General features: G+C 43.8%; 2 protein-coding genes across 5 annotated transcripts in view; one reads left to right on the top strand and one right to left on the bottom strand.

Moving 5' to 3' along the window:
• The window catches only part of LRRC2 (leucine rich repeat containing 2), a 41,593-nt gene extending 32,315 nt beyond the window's left edge, over positions 1 to 9,278 (top strand). For both annotated transcript variants that reach the window (XM_032317744.1, XM_032317733.1), the window contains exons 7-9: positions 1,304 to 1,459; positions 5,087 to 5,223; positions 7,920 to 9,278. In XM_032317744.1, the coding sequence (XP_032173635.1) occupies positions 1,304 to 1,459; positions 5,087 to 5,223; positions 7,920 to 7,969 (343 nt within the window). In that variant the 3' untranslated portion in view covers positions 7,970 to 9,278. The remainder of the gene's footprint in view (positions 1 to 1,303; positions 1,460 to 5,086; positions 5,224 to 7,919) is intronic.
• Positions 9,279 to 12,618: 3,340 nt separating this feature from the next.
• Positions 12,619 to 18,119, bottom strand: RTP3 (receptor transporter protein 3). Of its 3 annotated transcripts, XM_032317721.1 has the most exons (4): positions 17,363 to 18,119; positions 14,223 to 14,721; positions 14,105 to 14,168; positions 12,619 to 13,834 (listed from the first exon to the last, which is right to left on the bottom strand). In XM_032317721.1, exons 1-4 carry the CDS (start codon positions 17,515 to 17,517, stop codon positions 13,308 to 13,310), a joined length of 1,245 nt encoding a protein of 414 aa, XP_032173612.1. In that variant the 5' UTR covers positions 17,518 to 18,119; the 3' UTR covers positions 12,619 to 13,307. The 3 variants fall into 3 exon arrangements, with proteins under 3 accessions (XP_032173612.1, XP_032173605.1, XP_032173594.1); XM_032317714.1 differs by having other exon boundaries at positions 12,619 to 13,794; positions 14,092 to 14,721; XM_032317703.1 differs by having other exon boundaries at positions 14,105 to 14,721.
• Positions 18,120 to 18,445: the final 326 nt, after the last annotated feature.

The raw sequence follows: 18,445 nt of genomic DNA, 5'->3' as shown, positions 1-18,445 counted from the left end.
AGTTTCCAGCCTTGTAAGTGTGCGTGCGTATGTATGTGCATTTGAACACATCTCTGTTGTCTTGGTTGTCTCCGTTGTCTTTTAATTTCCTTGAGTCCTCAACAGAATGACATCATTAACTTTACCCCGTAGACATAGCAAAGTATCTTTATTATATATGGAATAGAAACGTATCACTCTATGTCTTTATATATATGTTACATACGGAAGAGGAACATTTCTAAACTCTGTTTAGAATGCCAGTGAGGGTAATTTTTATTGGTTTCATTTATTGATTTATCACACATGATCTTTCAAGCAAATCGATATGATTGGTAAAGTTTTTCCAATCATATCATTGTATTTTGTGCTTAAAAAATAATTGGACTGGGCTCTCTGGCTGGCTCAGTCAATAGGGCATGAGACTCCTGATCGTGGGGTGGTGAGTTCAAGCCCCACGATGAGCACAGAGCTTACTTAAAAAAAAAATTACACTGAGCATGTAAGATCCATTCATTCACTCATTTCATTCATTCATTCATTCCACCAATGATACTAGGCTCCTGTATGGCAGGCCCAGAGTTTAAAATAGTGAATGAAACAAAATATCTGACCTTTTGGGATCCAGAATCTCCTTTATAAAGATAGTGCATAATAAGTAAGTTGTCATGACCCAGAAGCCAAACTGACTTAGTTCCCAAGGTCACTTACATGTCCTTTTTCTACTCCTGGTACGTGTGATGTATATCCGTGCTTTCCAGTTTTGGGAGACTAAGTGGGAATCGTTTTAGTCTGAAACACGAGTCAAACTCTGTGAAATATTTGTAGGCTCAGTCAAGATTTTGGAAATGCATGCAAGGAGAAAATTGGGTCGGGGCCGGGGGCAGGGGGGAATAGCCGAGTTAGAATAAAACGGAAAACAAATAAAACAAATCCAGAGTACATTTTGCTCATTTCCTTTTCATTTGACAGATTTCTTTCCATTTTAAATTTAGAAGATATGATAGGGGAGGAATATTGGCCTTTCAAGATATATACCAGGAAATATGTGGCCCAGATCTGTTCATCCTTGGCCCCAGTTCCAGTATAGTTCCTTTCCCATCCTTTCCTGACCCCTTGGAGAGGGTCAGGTCAGACACTTGGAGAGATGTACTGAGGGTCAGGTCCTAATTCTAAAGTCCGCTTATCCTCGTAAGGGTCACATATATAAAATAAACTATGTAGGGATTTCGTATCAGAATTTATTTGCCATTTACTTTGGTTTTTTTTTCCACTATGAGGTTAATCCTTATCTAATTCCCTTATCCCCTTTACTTTTTCTTAGGCTAGAAGAACTGCAGACTTTTCTCTTGTATAAGAACAAGCTGACCTATCTTCCTTATGCCTTGCTTAACCTAAAGAAGCTCACCTTGCTAGTCGTCAGTGGGGACCATTTGGTGGAGTTCCCGACTGCCCTGTGTGACTCATCCACACCTTTAAAGTGAGTAGATTCCCACATAGAGACTTTCACACACAAGGTAAGGAGAACCTGCAGCCTGGGCGCTCACCTGTCTCAGGAACCAGATAGGATGGTTCTTGCACTTAGATGACCTGATCCTGGTTCTCAGACGTTCCGAGGCCTTTGTACAGGATTTTGAAGTTGTTGGCCAATGGCACGAGGAAGTAGATCTCAGAGGATTTCTGGACAAATGCTACTGCTGTTTGAAGTGTGAAAAAACACACGCCCAGGGCTCCCTGGTTGTCTTACCCTTTTTGGGTTTCCTTAAAGGAACCTGTAAACCGCCCCAAACTAAGAAAAACCATCCCAGCAAATGTGATACAGCTTCTCATCTGGCCTGAGACATTGAACAGTCTTTCTTACCTTGGAAGGGAGCTTGAAAAGCCATAGCACCCTCCCTCCCCTGAAGCTGACTCCAGGCCACCTTGACATGCTGCTGCTCCAGTGAGAGCCCCCTCCATCCTGTGTCCAGGGACTCGTCTGCCTTAAACATTAGGTGTTTGCTAAAACCATGACTCCAGGGGTGATTTCCCAGAAATGTCCCGTTCTTTCAGTGATAAGTGCTCACCTCATCATAACTCTTCCTCATCTTCTGATCCTGGCAGCAAGATGCATAGCAGACAAAAATAGAGAAGTGAACTATTGCAAAGAGAGAGACTAAATTCATTCCTGTGTAAGCACAAGATGAACAGGGATATGACATCTTCTCCCCACTGGCCCACCATATTCCTTCCACTGGAATGGGTCTCCCGCTGCTCTTGGCTGTCCTAGGAATGTCTTTCGGATGCAAGGAGGTCAAAGAGGTGTTGAGTATTTGGAAAGACATACTTTGTCTTTTCTGGATGAAAAGGCATTAAAAGATGTGATTTCTTCCAAAAATTATACATCAGTGTAATGTAATTCCAACCATAACTCCAGCGGGATTTCTTTTTTTGGAGCTTGAACAACTGATTGGAAAGTATATCTGAAAGGCAAAAAGTTAAGAACAGCCACGATAATTTTGGAAAACAAGAGTAACAGATCAGAATTTGCCTTACGGAGAATGACAATATGTTTAAATGTATAAGACTCAAAATGAGGCGGTGCTAGGCAATGATTTGTAGATGAATTATTAGAACAAAGCGGGTCGTACTGAAAGTGATCCTAATCTGTGATACAGGGATTTTCATAAACCAGTGGGGAAGGTCTGAGTGACTTAATACACCTTTAAGGAAGTTGGATAATTAGGGAAAGACAAAGCCCATTCTTCCCTTGACAACATCAGAAAGCTTATGGCCTATAGCCATATTTTTGCTGTGTGTCATATAGGGAGACATCTAGAATAACCCAGAGATTAGATATAAAAAGAACAAGAAATGCCATGTTAATGATGGTAGATTGACCTTGTGTCAATCTACACTTATCCCTCTTGAGATCCTATTGAGATGAGGAATAAAATAAAACCTATAAGCCCCCATGATGGAGAAAGCAAGGGAATGCCTTCACAAAATGAGAGATGCCACACACTTTGGGAGACATACAGCAGACGGAACAGTGGTCACTGATAAAAATAGAATGGAGCAGGTTCAGAGACGAAATCAAGAAATTAAGCCCATTGGCCCTGGAGAACTCTGAAGAAGCGTGTGGTCAGAAATTCTAGGTCCAGGCTGGGGCAGATCGAGGCAGGATACTAAAAAACAAAAGGACAATTTCATATACACAGACGATCCCCCGCCTTCTAATCTCCTCCTCAGTTCCACTGCACAGACCACTCAGCATCTGACCAAAAAGCCTGAGGTGTCCTCTAGGGTGGCCCTGGGGAAAAACCCCAGAGTTTCGTGTTCGGAGACTTCCCAGGGGACTGGCAACTGCTTGTCCCCATGTTCACCCATGGTGGGCTGGCGCTGGGGCAAAACCAGTTTGCATGTGTGGGTGCCCAGCCAACATGCTGGGGTCTCAGCCTCAAACGTGAAGGCATCACTGACTCTTTCCAGATACTTGTCACAAAGACACGAATTTTTCAATTTTGGAATCAACCTGCAGGCAAGATAGAAATGTTAAATATGGTTTCAGAACAGAATGCGGATGGTGTTGGTGTTAACGGTATGAAAGTGAAAGTACATGATGTTTGTGAGTGCTTTGAATGCATCAGAGAATAAGATGGCTTGATGAGTAGATCGAGAGGTGGATAAATGGCTGGTTGTGTCCTAAAACAGCTGCAGTAAAATCTTAGTTGGTGGGGACAGGGGTGTTCACTGTAGCATTTTTTTTTTTTTTTTTTTTTACTTTCCTAAATGTTGGAAAATCTTCATAATGGGATGTTGAAAAAGTGAAAATATAGATCATAAAAATTGGGAGGTGATAGGGTTGGGGAACGGAAGAGAAGGAAAGGAATACCTCTGCTTGATTAAACAACAGTGAAGTATTAGTCCTGTGCAAAAGAGAATTCCCCGTAGGATAAGTAAAAATAGTGATTGACCCATGAAAGAGATTGCTTCTGGGGGATCTGAGACAGAGGGTGAGTGAGAGACTGTGGTTTTAAATAAAACAGTATCCTTGCAAATTTTAAAATACTTAGAGTGATTATTCTGATAAAACATTAAAGAATGATAAAATATAGGCTTTTTTTTTTTTTGGATAGGGATGGATGACAAAAATTAACTCAAGGAAAGAACTTGTAAAGGGGGCACCTGGGTGGCTGAGTTGATTAAGCTGCCGCCTTCGGCTCAGGTCATAATCTCAAGGTGCTGAGATTGAGTCCTGCATGGGGCTCCCTCTCCCTCTCCCCTGCTCACTCATGCTCTTTCTCTGTCTCTCTCTTTCTCAAATAAATAAATAAAATCTTAAAAAAAAAAAATGAGCTTGCAAAGGAAAAGTTGTATGGTTCCATCCACAAAGACATTAGAACTTTTTTGCTTTCTCTGCATTTAGACATTAAATAAAATTACAAGGAAAATGAACTGGGAAATATATGTGCTAAAAATAGAACAGATGGGCTTTATCTTCCACATGTCTGGAGCTTCCACAAACCAATGAGAACGATACCACCCAAGCCAGCAGGGCCCACACTTGCATCTGGAGACTGTTCAAGGGATTTCCAAGTTTGAATTGAAATAATTACACTGCCTTTCACAGCAAAACATCTTTCAAAACTGTGAGGACAGGTGATCAACTGTCATTTTAGTTTCTCTCCTTGGGCTTCTTTTTGGGTTGGAGTATCCATCTTTTCAGTTGAAAGGATACTGACCATCCGAGTTCTTTATAATTTAACCCCACCTCTTCTTAGAGTCTGATACCATTCACTGGGATTAACACCAACCATAGTAGGACACGATCTAGTGTGAACGTTCCGACAGAGAGCAAGTGTTAATGTCCACCTCAAGGCCTCTGACGGGCCACTGTCCTCCGTCTGTGGCTAAGTAACTCTCAGTCCTCCAGCAGGCCTCTAAGCAGGACTGATTCCATAATCTTGTTGGATTATTCCATGGGGCAGTTCCACTGGTGGCGTCAACATTAAGTGGTCCTCTGTGACCTTCAAGGATAAGTAAGAGGTTGACTTTTTCTAAGAGGAATTCTGTGGTGAAACATGTACAGGTGAAATAGTGATATTGTCTGTATTTTCTTGAATAGATTTGTAAGCCTTATGGACAATCCTCTTGATAATACCCAGTGTCAAGATGGCGTTGAAGTGATGGAAAGTGAACGCGATCGTCAATGCTTTGATAAAGAATTTTTGAAAGCCTATCTTGAAGATGTTAAAGAAAGAGGTATGCTAATCATATTTAAAATTATTTTAGGGGTGTCAGGGTGCCTCAGTCGGTTAAGCATCCAACTTTTGATTTCTGTTCAGATCTTGGGGTCATGACCTTGGGGTTCTGATATCAAGCCCTGCAATTGGGCTCCGTGCTCAGTGCAGAGTCTGCTTAACTCTCTCTCTCTGCCCCTCCCCTGGCTCACTCTCTCTCAAATACATACATACATACATACATACATAAGATCTTAAAAAAAATAAAATTCATTTAAATGAATATATGGAGTTCCATGTACTCAAGCAACATGAACCCATAATGCTAAAAAGCTAGTTGGTTAATTGGTTATTTTTCCACGTACCATATATATTTATAGAAATTATATATTTATATAATTTATAATATTTATATACATTTATATAATTACATATATATGTAAATTATATTATATATGTATATATACACACACATAATTTTTTCTTTAAATATCAAATTTTTTCTAGTGTACTTGAATACTTGATACATCATCAACTATTTGACAGAGAGGCCTGGAAACATAGGCTTGAGACGTTGCCTTACTGACTATACATGAGTTTTTAACAAAATGGCATTGACAAAAGAGTATCTCAGTTAATGGGAAAATAAGATTCCATTTCAAAATCCATTTAAATGCAACTTTAGCAAAAGGTGTTTCTTACATAAATCAAGGTCCAATTGTATGAAAAATCACCGAAGGAAAAAACGGTGGCAGACTAAGTACCTAGATCCCTTTAGCTTTGGTTTTCCACAGGGTGGTGATAATACAGAGGAGCACGGGGAGGTCACAGGACTCAGGAAAGGGTGGGAAGAGATTTCCCCAGGGGCTGTTTCCTAAGCGTCCTAGAAGGTAGAAGCCCTTCCTTCAGCTGCAAGTACACAAACACAGGAAGAAGGCATAAGTCACCCTTTGTTCTTCTAATCACCACCTCCTTCCTTGGTATGGCTGCCCATTCATAGACTAAGGATGATCGGTCACATTCAGATATTCAGGGGTTTCATGAGAGGAATGAAAAATACCATTTATTTGACAAATTAAAAATTTTTTTTAAACTAAATTATTAAATCTCTTTGCAGTTACCTCTAATCCATTTGTCTATCCCCAATCTTGAAAGCTGAAATAATGTGAAATAAATGAGAAATTTATATGAAACATGAAACAAATAGCAGAAACATTGATTTTGTCAAAATTTATTTTTGGGTTGCACAAGTTTCCTCTTGTGAAAACCTTTATTGTTGTATTTTATAGATTTATTCATAATTACATTTTTGAGTTATTACTTAAAAATACACGAAAGAATTAGAGAAAATAGGTAGTTAGCTTTGGATCTGTTGGTCAGTGATAAAATAATTTGCTTTGTAAGGTTAACTTTAGTGATAATAGCTTTTGAATTCATTCACTTATTTCTAAATAATTGTAATTCTGTCTTCCATATATTCATATTGGTTCATATGCTATTGCCAATACTCAGCTAGTTTTTTATTTTAATTTTAATTTAATTTAATTTTATTTCTTTTCAATGTACTCAGCTGGTTTTAGCCAGAATCCATAGCTAAGTGGAAAAAAGTAGCTTTAGTGAGTTATGCTGACCTCCAAACTCATGTGATATAAGAATGATGAGCAAGTGAAACCCTTTGCTGGTCCTCAAGCATCAGCAACCCTAAGAATCACTTGCAGGCCCCACCCTCAGAGATTTTGACTCAACACCTCTGGGGTAGGACCAAGAATGTGCATTTCTAACAAGGTCCTGGGTGATGTTGGTGCCTTGGGTCTGGGAGCCTCACCTTGAGAGGCACTGGTATAGACCATCCTTTGACAAAATTTGGCTATGAAGGGAGAGTGGGCAGTAACCAGTGGGAAGAGCAAGACTGAGTAAAAGGGTACTTACTAAGATCATGCTCAGTTTAGGAATAGTGCAAGCTTTGCTTGTAAACCTTTTCCCCTTCCACCTGGGGTCTTACCTGCTATCTCAGGTCCTTGGCCATCTATTTCTGTTTTAGTCAATTTTTATTATTTTTAGGGTTATACAGTTTCTCAGATTCTGATGTAGCTGTGTCAGTTTGTTGGAAAGATTGCGAAAGAATGAGGGTTAATAATTCTATCTAAATATTTCTTTTTTTTTTTTTTAAGATTTTATTTATTTGACAGACAGAGATCACAAGTAGACAGAGAGGCAGGCAGAGAGAGAGAGGCGGGGAAGCAGGCTCCCTACCGAGCAGAGAGCCTGATGCTGGGCTCGATTCCCGGACCCCGGGATCATGACCTGAGCTGAAGGCAGAGGCTTTAACCCACTGAGCCACCCAGCCACCCCCCCCCTTTTTTTTTTTTAAGATTTTATTTATTTACTTGATTGAGAGAGTGGGATAGCACAAGCAGGGGAACCAGTAGAGCTAGAGGGAGAAGCAGGTTCCCCGCTGAGCAGTGAGCCCGATTCAGGGCTTGATCCCTGGACCCCGAGACCATGATCTGATGAACCCAGGTGCCCCAGATCTAAATATTTCTAAAGCATGACTAAACATTTGTGAAAGCTGACTTAATGGTGATAGATAAATCCATTCACCTCCATATTTTGACCTGGGAAGGATAGTAATTTGTTGGTTAGCATGAGCAATGGTTTGTAGCTACACTTTGTGGTAAAATGGGGAATGGTTGAGTATCTTTGTTTCTTTTGTTACAGAATCTGTTCCCAGCTATACCACCAAAGTATCTTTTAGCCTTCAGCTTTGATACAATCCATCAGAAGACTTCAGAATCTCCCTGTGCTGCTGAGCTATAAATCTTGGTGTCCTCGAATAATAGTTTGCGCTTAAGGACAAAGTCTAGAAACCACAGTCCTAGTTAGGAAAAATGATTTTCAGATTTCACATTTGTGAATACTTCTTTCAGTGGACTGGAGAATTGATAAATGGGTTTATATATAAAGGTTCATTTACATATACTTTTTTTCCCCAAATAATGCACCTTTAATATTTTAGAAAATGTGTTATTTTTTTAAATTAAAACCTAGAGACCAAAATCTGAAGTTGATTGCACTGTTTTTAGGAATCCAGGGATAAAGGGGTTGTAAAAAGAGCATTTATATGGGACTAGCCAAATGAGATTTTATTTTGAAAGAGTTTTAATGAATTATTTCTTTTATTGAGAAAAGCTTCCCTTGGGTTAATACAAACTGCTATTTTCATATGTTTTAATTGTATTTTCTAAGTGTAGGGTCTTAGGAAACACTTTAAGTATAATTTGGGCATTGAAGGTAGAAAGAAGGGCTGGATTGTCTGCTCTTGTATTGGGCACAGGACACTCAGATGGTGCGCTGGTGGTCCTCACAGAGGCACTGTGGTTCTGGCTGGTCCTGGGAAGACTTACATGATCTACATGGATAGTCTTCTTATCCTGAGTGGGTACTTCATGGGTCTCAGGACGCACCTTAGAACAGAGAGCAGAGACAGCACCCTCAGGGACCCCTCCTCCAAGGTGGCTGTGCAAGGTAGCAGGGATGACTAGTCTGTACCAGTGAGGACGCCCTAGCAAAACTTCCTGACAGGTGCCACAGGAGGCTCTGCCCAGGCCATCATGCTGCAGCCCACAGGGAGCTCATGAGACTGTTTTTTGTTGGCAAAGATGGGAGTCATGATAGGGCTTTGGACTCCTACGTCATATCATCTGATTTGGAGAGAAATTGTACAAATATTTATTTTTATACCACTGTTTTAGGCTAGAGGAAACAGGATTGTAAGTAGAAGATAAGTCTTAACAAACAGCTTCTGTGATTAAGAAAGAAAAAGTGCATATATTCACGTTTATTCCTATATGAATTGACTCTCACATGGCCTAATTCAGTGCCATCCAGTAGAATTTTCTGCAGTGATGGAAATGTTCTGTATCTGCACTGTCCAAATGTAGTGACCACCAGACACACATGCTTTTTGACTAATTGGATAATGACTGATATAACTGAAGAACTTTTAATTAATTAAGGATTTTTTTTTTTAGATTTTATTTATTTATTTGACAGACAGAGATCACAAGTAGGCAGAGAGGCAGGCAAAGAGAGAGAGAGGAAGGGAAGCAGGCTCCCTGCTGAGCGGAGAGCCCGATGCGGAGCTCGATCTCAGGACCCCAGGATCATGACCTGAGCCGAAGGCAAAGGCTTTAACCCTCTGAGCCACCCAGGTGCCCCTAATTAAGGATTTTTAATTAAATTTAAATTTGGATTGCCACAGGGGGGTGCCATATTGGACACATAAGTCCAGACAGTTGGGTTTTGGGGAAAGAAACGAAGGGTGTTTTTTTTCTTTTATCTGAACAACAATCTGCCCCAAAGGGGCCACTATTGACACCCTCCATATTTTGTCTTGGTAGATTTAATCATAATTCCCAGTGTTTTGTCCTCAGCAGATGCAAACCAAGCAGAGCATTCTAAAACCATATGGTAGTGCTTCAGCAGAGGATTGCCTCAAGTTATAAACAAACTCTGAGAAGTAGGTTAAGAGATGAAAAGAGTGGGAAGATGAGAAATCACTTCAGCTGAACCTCAAACAATTGTATTCTTTCAAGTCTTCAAAAATGGCATTGAAATTTATTAGTTGTATTACTTAAATGATTTTGAAATTTCATTTCATGCCAATGTATACATTATATTTAGCCAAATGGAAAATGACTCTTCAAAAGGGGCAAATAGGGGCTTTCACATAAATTGTCCATGACCTATGTAAAATTTATTTTAATAAAACCAGTCTTTTGTGCAAAAACTCTGTATTGGTGCTACATTTCCTTCCTAAACAAAGGAAAAAGTATTGCACCGATACATCATTATTTCATGTCATATAATATCCCATACCAATATATTATTGGAATATAATGTGTGTAGAGATACTATTTAATTTATTCATGTATGTGTAAAAATGCAGCAAGATTATAAGGCGTCCTAGTGGCAATATCATAGATATTTGAAAATTTTACGTGATACATAGGGACTGATTCATAATTTGGAAAAGGAATTTCCATAGTGGGATATATGTATGAGCATTACAGCAATATGAATAAAATGTCATTCCTAGGAGAAAAAGGTTCTGTTCCCAAAAGCTTATTATTACACCCATTTTTCAGACGTCTGACATTGAGGGGCAGAGACACTTAGGTGAAATCATCGACTAGTGCATTTTAATCACCAGCAAGAACCACACCACATTTCTTGACTGGAGGTTTCTAGAATGACCAAGAAGTGCGCTTGCCAAACGCCAGTTTAGAGTAACTTTTTTTTTTTTAAGATTTTATTTATTTATTTGACACAGAGAGAGATCACAAGTAGGCAGAGAGGCAGGCAGAGAGAGGAGGAAGCAGGCTCCCCGCCGAGCAGAGAGCCTGATGTGGGGCTCGATCCCAGGATCCCGGGATCATGACCGGAGCTGAAGGCAGAGGCTTAACCCATTGAGCCACCCAGGTGCCCCAAGTTTAGAGTAACTGAATGATAATGGCTAACAGTAAGCTGCAGAAATCAGTTCCTGTCTTTGCTTCTTTGCCTCCCTTCCTTCCTGCCTCAATGCATCTCTTGAATCTCTCACTGCTCCTGAATGGGAAGGAAACATGCTCAGAGATGCTGTGTTGTGGCGGGTGTAGGTTTACATAATTCCCATTTCCCGAGTCCTGATTCCTAGGGACAGCACGTTGCCTAGCCTTTCCCACCCTCCTTCTCGGTAGCAGTATGTGTTACCAGAGTAACTTTTGATCATGTAATAACACTTCTTGGAATTTTAAAGAACTTTCCAATTCTTTCCTAAAATTAAAGTTCTTGGCGCTAGTCTTCAGTGAGTTCACAGATCGTTCAACACCTTCATGTCCTCATGATCTAAATTTTGTTCTCTAGTTTGTTTTCCTTATTGATACACTCCAAATCATTCCACCATCCCAGCCTATCTTTGAATACTACAGAGTCTTTCTGGGGATATTGGCAGATGTTTTGCATCTTCCTCTATCTGCCGTGTCTGTATTGTGTAAACGTGCATACATGCACGCACATTCCAGTCTCTTCTTGAAGCTTATCAGCCCTGGGACTCAGGGAGCCAGGTTAGCAAGGCCAGCTCTTTTACTAACGCACCACATAATCTTGGGAAAATCACTTCGCCTTTTACCCACCTGTAAAATATAGAGTAGCAGAAGACGATTTTTTTTTTTTTAAGATTTCATTTATTTACTTGACAGACATCACAAGTAGGTAGAGAGGCAGGCAGAGAGAGAGGAGGAAGCAGGCTCCCCGCTGAGCAGAGAGCCCGATGCGGGGCTCGATCCCAGGACCCTGAGATCATGACCTGAGTCCAAGGCAGAGGCTTTAAACCACTGAGCCACCCAGGTGCCCCCAGAAGACGATTTTTAAGGCTGATCCCATCTTTAACATTTTATGACTTGCCTTCCACTAAGAACCCCTTTTTATATTAACTACTCAGCATTTCTTCCCTACCTCACTGGTCACTCAGCTTCCAGCTCCGTATGGGTGCTGGACATGCTTGTTCCTTAGGCATGTGTTTGTAACTGTCTTGTCTACTATTACATGTTAAGCTTCTGGAGTTTGCTAAATAGGTAGACTGTGCCCAAATATTTGAAAATGAATAGTGAGTTTGTGAAGAACTGACCCACACATTTCTGTTGTATTCCCAATACTTCCATCTATGCTGAGATGCACAAATATTATTTTTGATATTGCCTCGAAAGAGGTATCGTGCATCATAGAAAATTGCATTTTCTAGAAATCTAAATCGAAGATACAGTGAGATATCACCTCACATCCTTAGGTGTAGCTAAAAACCAAAAAAACCCAAAACCAAAACAAAAAAAAATAAATCCCAGAAAATAATTATTGGTGAGGATATGGAGAAATTGGAACACTTGTCCCTGTTGGTGGGAATGTAAGATGATGCAATTGCTATGGAAAATAGCATGGCAGTTCCTCTGAAAATTTAAAGTAGAATCAACAATTCCAGGTCTGAGTATTTTGAAAGCAGGGTCTCAAAGAGCTTTTGACACCCATGTTCCTAGCACTGCTAGTCACAATGGCCAAGAGCTGGAAGCCTCCCAGATGTGGGTAGACAAAATGTGATATATATATATCATAGAATGTTATTCAGCCTTCAAAAGGAAGGAAATCCCGTCACATGCTAAAACATGAATGAAACTTGAGGACATTATGCTAAATGATATAAACTAGTGACAAGAAGACAAATATTGTATGAGTCCACCTCTATGAGGTCCTCAGGGTAGACCTATTCATAGAGAAAGAAAAGTGGGCATTAGTAGGGACAAGGGGGAGGGAGAAAATGTGAGCTGTTTAATGAGGATAAAGTTTCAATTCTGAAAATGAAAAAGTCAGTGAAAAGTCAGTGAAATGACTTTCCAGATGGTGTGTGTTTATTTAGTTACACATTGTGTCACAATACCATTCTACTAGTACAATAACGCTTGTTACAAACCATGCAACAAAGAATAGTAAAGTCCAAAGAAACGAACCAGAGTTTGAAGGCTGTCTCCCCCATGTGGGTCCTGCCCCAGCCCTGAACTGCGTGGACCCTGCTGTGGAGAACAGTTTTGAGACCTAGGCTTTCAGCCCAGTGAAAACACTGCAAGTGCCTCCACCTGCTGACCTCCCCGGGTCTGTGCAAGCTTCTCTGGGGAGAGAGGATCCACAGGTCTTACGAGATTTCCAAATGGTTCTGTGAGCCATAAAGCCTTCGGTCTCGGTTCTCCAGAAAATGAGCAGAATTTCAGCATCCCTTAGGCAAGATAGAATTGAATTGAAATTAACATTAACCCTTAAAAAAAAATCACATGAAATCAACCATTTAAAATGAACAGTTCAATGGTGTTTACTGCATTCACTGTGTTGTACAACGACCCCCTCTGTCTCGTGCCAAACATTTTCATCACCACACACCTTCTGTCCCCCAAAAGCCCCATAACAGATTAATCCCTTTCCGCACAGCCCCTGGCAGTCACCACGCTACTTTCTGTCTCTGGATTTACCTTTTCTGGATATTTCCTATCCGTGAGATCATACTACATGACTTTGAACTTGGCATCATTTGGAGGTCCACTGAATGCTCTCTACGACAATCACCACGACAATAATCAGAATGAAAAAACAGCAGCAAACATTCAAGTTCTTGCGCCTGGGATTCGGGGCTGTGTGGGGATAGAACACCTCGCTACGGGTACTGACTTGGATTCTCGTCTCCACATGGTGTTGGGTGTTTGCTCTCGGGCTCCAGTGGGTGGGGAGGATTGCAGCCTCCCTGGACCCAGGATGCCAGGGTTGGGGTAAAGCCTTCCCTTTGTTTGCTATGGCGTTCCACTTCTCTATGTCCACTGTGGAGTTCCCCCTCTCTGTGTCGGTGGTGATGATCCCCCTCACTGCGTCTGCGGTGATGTTCCTCTTCACTGCATCTGCAGTGATATTCCCCCTCACTGCGTCCGTGGTGATGTCCCTCTTCACTGTGTCCACTGTGAGGTTCCCCCTCACCGTGTCCGCGGTAATGTTCCTCTTCACTGTGTCCGCGGTGATGTTCCTTTTCACTGTGTCCGCGGTGATGTTCCTCTTCACTGCATCTGCAGTGATATTGCCCCTCACTGTGTCCGCGGTGATGTTCCCCTTCATTGTGTCTGCGGTGATGTTCCTTTTCACTGTGTCCGTGGTGATGTTCCTCTTTACTGCATCTGCAGTGATATTCCCCCTCACTGCGTCCGTGGTGATGTTCCTTTTCACTGTGTCCACGGTGATGTTCCTCTTTACTGCATCTGCAGTGATATTCCCCCTCACTGCGTCCGTGGTGATGTTCCTTTTCACTGTGTCCGCGGTGATGGTCCTCTTCACTGCATCTGCAGTGATATTCCCCCTCACTGCGTCCGTAGTGATGTTCCTCTTCACTGTGTCCACCGTGATGTTCCCGCTCACTGTGCCCGTGGTGATGTTCCCTTTCATTGTGTCCACGGTTATGTTCCCTCTCACTGTGTCGGCGGTGATGTTCCCCTTCACTGTGTCCACTGTGGTGCCACTTCTACTGGGAAAGAGCATGGGAATGGTGGTCCCAAGAGCAGGTGAGCTTATGGCAGGAAGTGATGGCGACACTGGTGACTGCACGGCCTCACTGAAGCCACTCTGGGCACAGAAGCCCTGCAGACATGCCTCACAGTTGTTACTGTCATGCGGCCCTTCCAGAGTGATTTCCCTAATGGTAGGGATCTCCTCCATCGACTTAAATCCTTCTCTGTAGCATTTCTTCAGAATTCGGAATACCAGGTTGTTCAGGATCCTGGAGATGTTCTCTTTTGTGAACTCGGGAACCTCAAATGGAGACTGATGGCACTTCTGACATCTCTGGGCAAAGACCCTCATCTTCACGTTGCCCCTGGGTTTCCCCCCAGTCTTGTGCATGTGGAAAACAACCTGAACTTGAGAAGAGGCCCAACTGCGAGAGCACAAGGAGCACTGGAACCTGTAAGGACAGGAGACAAGACCCTCAGCTTGGCCCAGGATGGCCGAGCTGTGGGCTGGGCCAGAGGGAGAAAGGGGCACCCAACAACAGAGACATGACTCGACTGGGTCGAGGTTGGTGGGGAAGACGTTAGCGAGCCCCTCATTCCTATCTCCACTGTGCCACCAACATGCCCTGGGATCCACAGGTGTCTGTCATGAAAATAGCAGACCACAAGCTCTTGGTGCTGGAAGGGACCTTCTAAATCTGACATGATGGGGCTAGAGATGAGGTGCATGCTGGAACCCATCATGTGCAGAGACTTGGTGGGTGTAAGAAGCAGGACCAGACCTCTGGGCTCCTGAACCCAAACCAAGGCTTCTTCAAATGTGGACTGAAGTGGGTCAGAGGCTATGGGTGCAACAGTAGCTATTAAACTAGCCCCCACTAGCTCTGAACTGAAATCCACAGATGGCACAAGTGGGTGCTGGTAGGTGCTACTGTCTGAAAGTTGGTGTCTCCCCACAAATTCACAGGTCGGAACCCGAAGTCCCAAAGGTGATGATGTTAGAAGGCCTTTGGGAGGTGATTAGGTCATGAGGGTGGAGCCCATGTGGATGTGATTAGTGCCCGTATCACACAGACCCCATAGAGCTCCCCAGTTCCTGCCAGCATGCGAGGATACAGAAGTCTGTCCACAAACCGGACGAGGACCCTCACCAGACCAGATGGCACCCTGATCTTGGACTTCCAGCCTCTAGAACAGTGAGCAATACATTTCTGTTGTGTCTGTTGTGTTTAGTCTGGTGTTTATATTATTTTAATTTACTTTACTTTATGTTTTATTACGCCCCCCCCCCCAAACAGACTAAGACAGTAAATCGTAGACCCACAGATCAAGGAGGGTCTACTGTCTGGAGGAAAAGCATTGCTTTGCCCTGTTGCCCAGGGGCGCCTAATCCGTCAGTATGATGGGGAGATCACAGTGTCCAGCTCTCTCTCTTCTTGCTCCCCCTCCTACCCAGTTCATTGCTCAAGGTAGCCTGGAAAACCTCATATTCTGTGTGCACCTGGCCTCACACCTTTCCTTCTATGCAGGGAAGAGGGCGATCTCCTGAGCTCAGATATTTGGACAAATACAGGATAGATGGAGAGGGGGGAAGAAGGCCCACAAGGACATGGCTGCACCAAGGACAGGAATCACGGGAGAGGCAGAAATTGCAGAATGGCAGGGACAATTCCTGCTCACTAAATTATCCACGCACTCCCGTTCGCTTCCCAATCCCCTCCCAGTTAGGGTGGGCAATATGACTGGTTGCCCGATGGGATGCGGGCCATGACATGTGCTACTTCTACATCGGGCACGGAAGCTCTTGGAAAACCCTCCAACTCCTCTTCCTCTGCCTCAACAACCTGGGGACAGTGTGTTGGGTCAAAAACACTGATATTTCAAGGTCTCTCTGCTCTAGCAGCCAAGCCTCACCTATCATGGGAGAGTGAATTGGAGGGAGCTGGGAAGAATGAGCCAGTCAAGATTTCCTTCTTGTGGCTTGATTCCAGCCACACCTCACAGGGTGAGCACGGCCATGAAATTAAGGGACGAGGACAAGAGGCTCTGACCACCAGGAGAGAGATGACATTGTTGGGGTTATTCAGAGTTGGTTGTGCACAGGGGGCCTCTGCTCTCCTGAGCTGCTGTCCCCAACCCTCCGTCTCTGGGCCGTACTGCTCTGTTCATGTGCCAGCTCAGAGTTCAAGGTTCTCCCAAAAAAGCAGGGTGAGGGGTGGGGGCGGGGCTGAGATTTTGCTTGGATGTTCCTGGTGCCAGCTCCTGGCCTGGGAAAGCCGTGGGCCACAAGGAGAGGAGAGCTCTGCTTCCTCTGCCCAGACCCTCCCCCAGAGAGGAGGGCAATGGGCAGACACCAAGTCTCAGGCCCCTACCCTCTTTGCAGGGGCAGCCCCACCCCCTGACCCTTGGAACTCTGTTTCCTCACCTGGGGAAAACAGGGTAAGGCTTTGAATGAGTGCCAAGCATCTTGGATTATTTTTTTGTTTGTTTGTTTTAGGATTTTATTTATTCATTTCAGAGAGAGAGAGAGAGAGAGTGCACAAGCCAAGGGAGAGGGAGAAGCAGGTTCCCACTGAGCAGGGAGCCTGATGCAGGGTTGGATCCCAGGACTCTGGGATCAGGACCTGAGGCAAAGGCAGACGCCTAACTAATAATGGCTGAGCCACCCAGGCGCCCCCAAGAGTCTTGGTTTAAAAGGATCCATCAGCCCAGAGAAGAGGGGGCAAGGTTTCTGCATATTGCTCAGCTACGCTAACCTCTGCCCTCTCCTGGAAGGGCTGCCTCAGCCTGCGGGGCCTCTCCCTCCTGGGCTCCATAGACAGCCCCAGGTCCCCAGGAGACAGGGAGCATAGGTAGGGAACTTTGCCCACCCAGCTGTCCTGCAGCTCCTCCCTCCCCCCCGATGCAGCCAACACTGGTGCCCAGTCCTGCTGCTGTTTGGGATTCGCTGAAATAAAGCTAAAACTTCTGGATGATAGGCACCGTATTTCCTGTAGTCTTCAATGTGCAAGCACGGGATCGAACAAGAAAAGGAGCAAGGAAATGAAAAAATAAGAATTTTCTGGAATATGTACCATCCCATTCCCCACTCACCTGGCAAAGGCCCACTGCTGGTACTGTGACCACCCTGGCTCCAGGCTGTTGGGAAGAAGGTCTTTGTCTTCTGTCAGGGTCCATTTGTGCCATGGCTTCACTTCCTGGATTAATTCCTGGAACACTTGCTTCCATAGCTCCATGTCCTGATTCATGGTACGCTGTGTGGACAGCTGCGTACCTCAGGATCTCGGGGAGGCTCTGAAGGTCTGCAGCAGGACAGGAGGTTTCCTACTTTAAAGGGCTGGGACCCGCCTTTGTGTACATGACCTGGGCCAGTGGACCAGGTCTTTGCCTCAAAGACGAAGGTCAGTTGAATCTGGCTTTCAGTTCAGCGGACTAGCGAGCGCTAGCCTCCTCCACGGGGAATTTCCAAAGACACGGAATGCATGGTTTCATCCAATAAAAATAGTCCGGGAAAGCTCCGGACTCTGGATTGGATCAGCAGATAACTTGCCTGTAACCCGGAATACATTCTTTACCTCAGAAGCCTCTGGAAATGATGGAGAGATGCAACTGCCCCTCAGAACAATGTATTACTTCAACTATAATCCCCGGAGGATTTTACTAGTTACCAAGCACATTTAGATACGGCCTTAAGAAAAACACATACTGGCAACAGGTATTTGGGGGAAAGGACGATCTAGGACCATGAAGTTGGGCCCCTGGGGATGCCCAGCTCGCTCAGGGCAGAATGCCGCCTGCTGCCTGGAAGCCGAGCAGCTGGGAACCGCCCGGCCAGCTCAGGGCAGAATGGAACACCGCCTGCTTCCCTTTATTGTTGTCGCTCCTTCCTCCTCCCCAAAGTGCCTGTTGTTAGTTAGATGAGTCCTTTGAATGTGCTTGGTTAACTATAAACTTTACCTGCCTTCCTGTTTGTCCACAAGACTGGTGACTGATGTTTGACCTTCATCGGCTCTTCTGTGGGTTATTGTTTCTATCTAATAAAAGTGAGACTGAGGAGTTGTTTGGGGCTTCGGTCTTGTCAACGGTTGTGGCCTGCTCTCTCTCTTGCAGCTGACTTGTTTGTGCCTAATTCTTCTTCCGTTCGCCAACTGGAAGCGTCAGAGAGAGGTTGCAGGA

Source organism: Mustela erminea, chromosome 1, assembly GCF_009829155.1.
Source record: "Mustela erminea isolate mMusErm1 chromosome 1, mMusErm1.Pri, whole genome shotgun sequence".
In the NCBI taxonomy this organism is placed as follows: Eukaryota; Metazoa; Chordata; class Mammalia; order Carnivora; family Mustelidae; genus Mustela; species Mustela erminea.
The sequence above is the reverse complement of the archived record's forward strand: the minus strand, read 5'-3'. Positions and strand labels throughout refer to the sequence as shown.

What these genes read in the sequence shown, in the direction of transcription:
- RTP3 (XM_032317703.1), bottom strand. Translation starts at nt 17,517, where the DNA reads ATGAATCAGGACATGGAGCTATGGAAGCAAGTGTTCCAGGAATTAATC. An exon ending in CAGCAGTGGGCCTTTGCCAG is followed by an intron (nt 14,722 to 17,362) that starts GTGAGTGGGGAA and finishes CTGTCCTTACAG; the next exon opens with GTTCCAGTGCTCCTTGTGCT. An exon ending in GAGGGGGAATATCACTGCAG is followed by an intron (nt 13,835 to 14,104) that starts ATGCAGTGAAGA and finishes ATATCACTGCAG; the next exon opens with ATGCAGTGAAGAGGAACATC.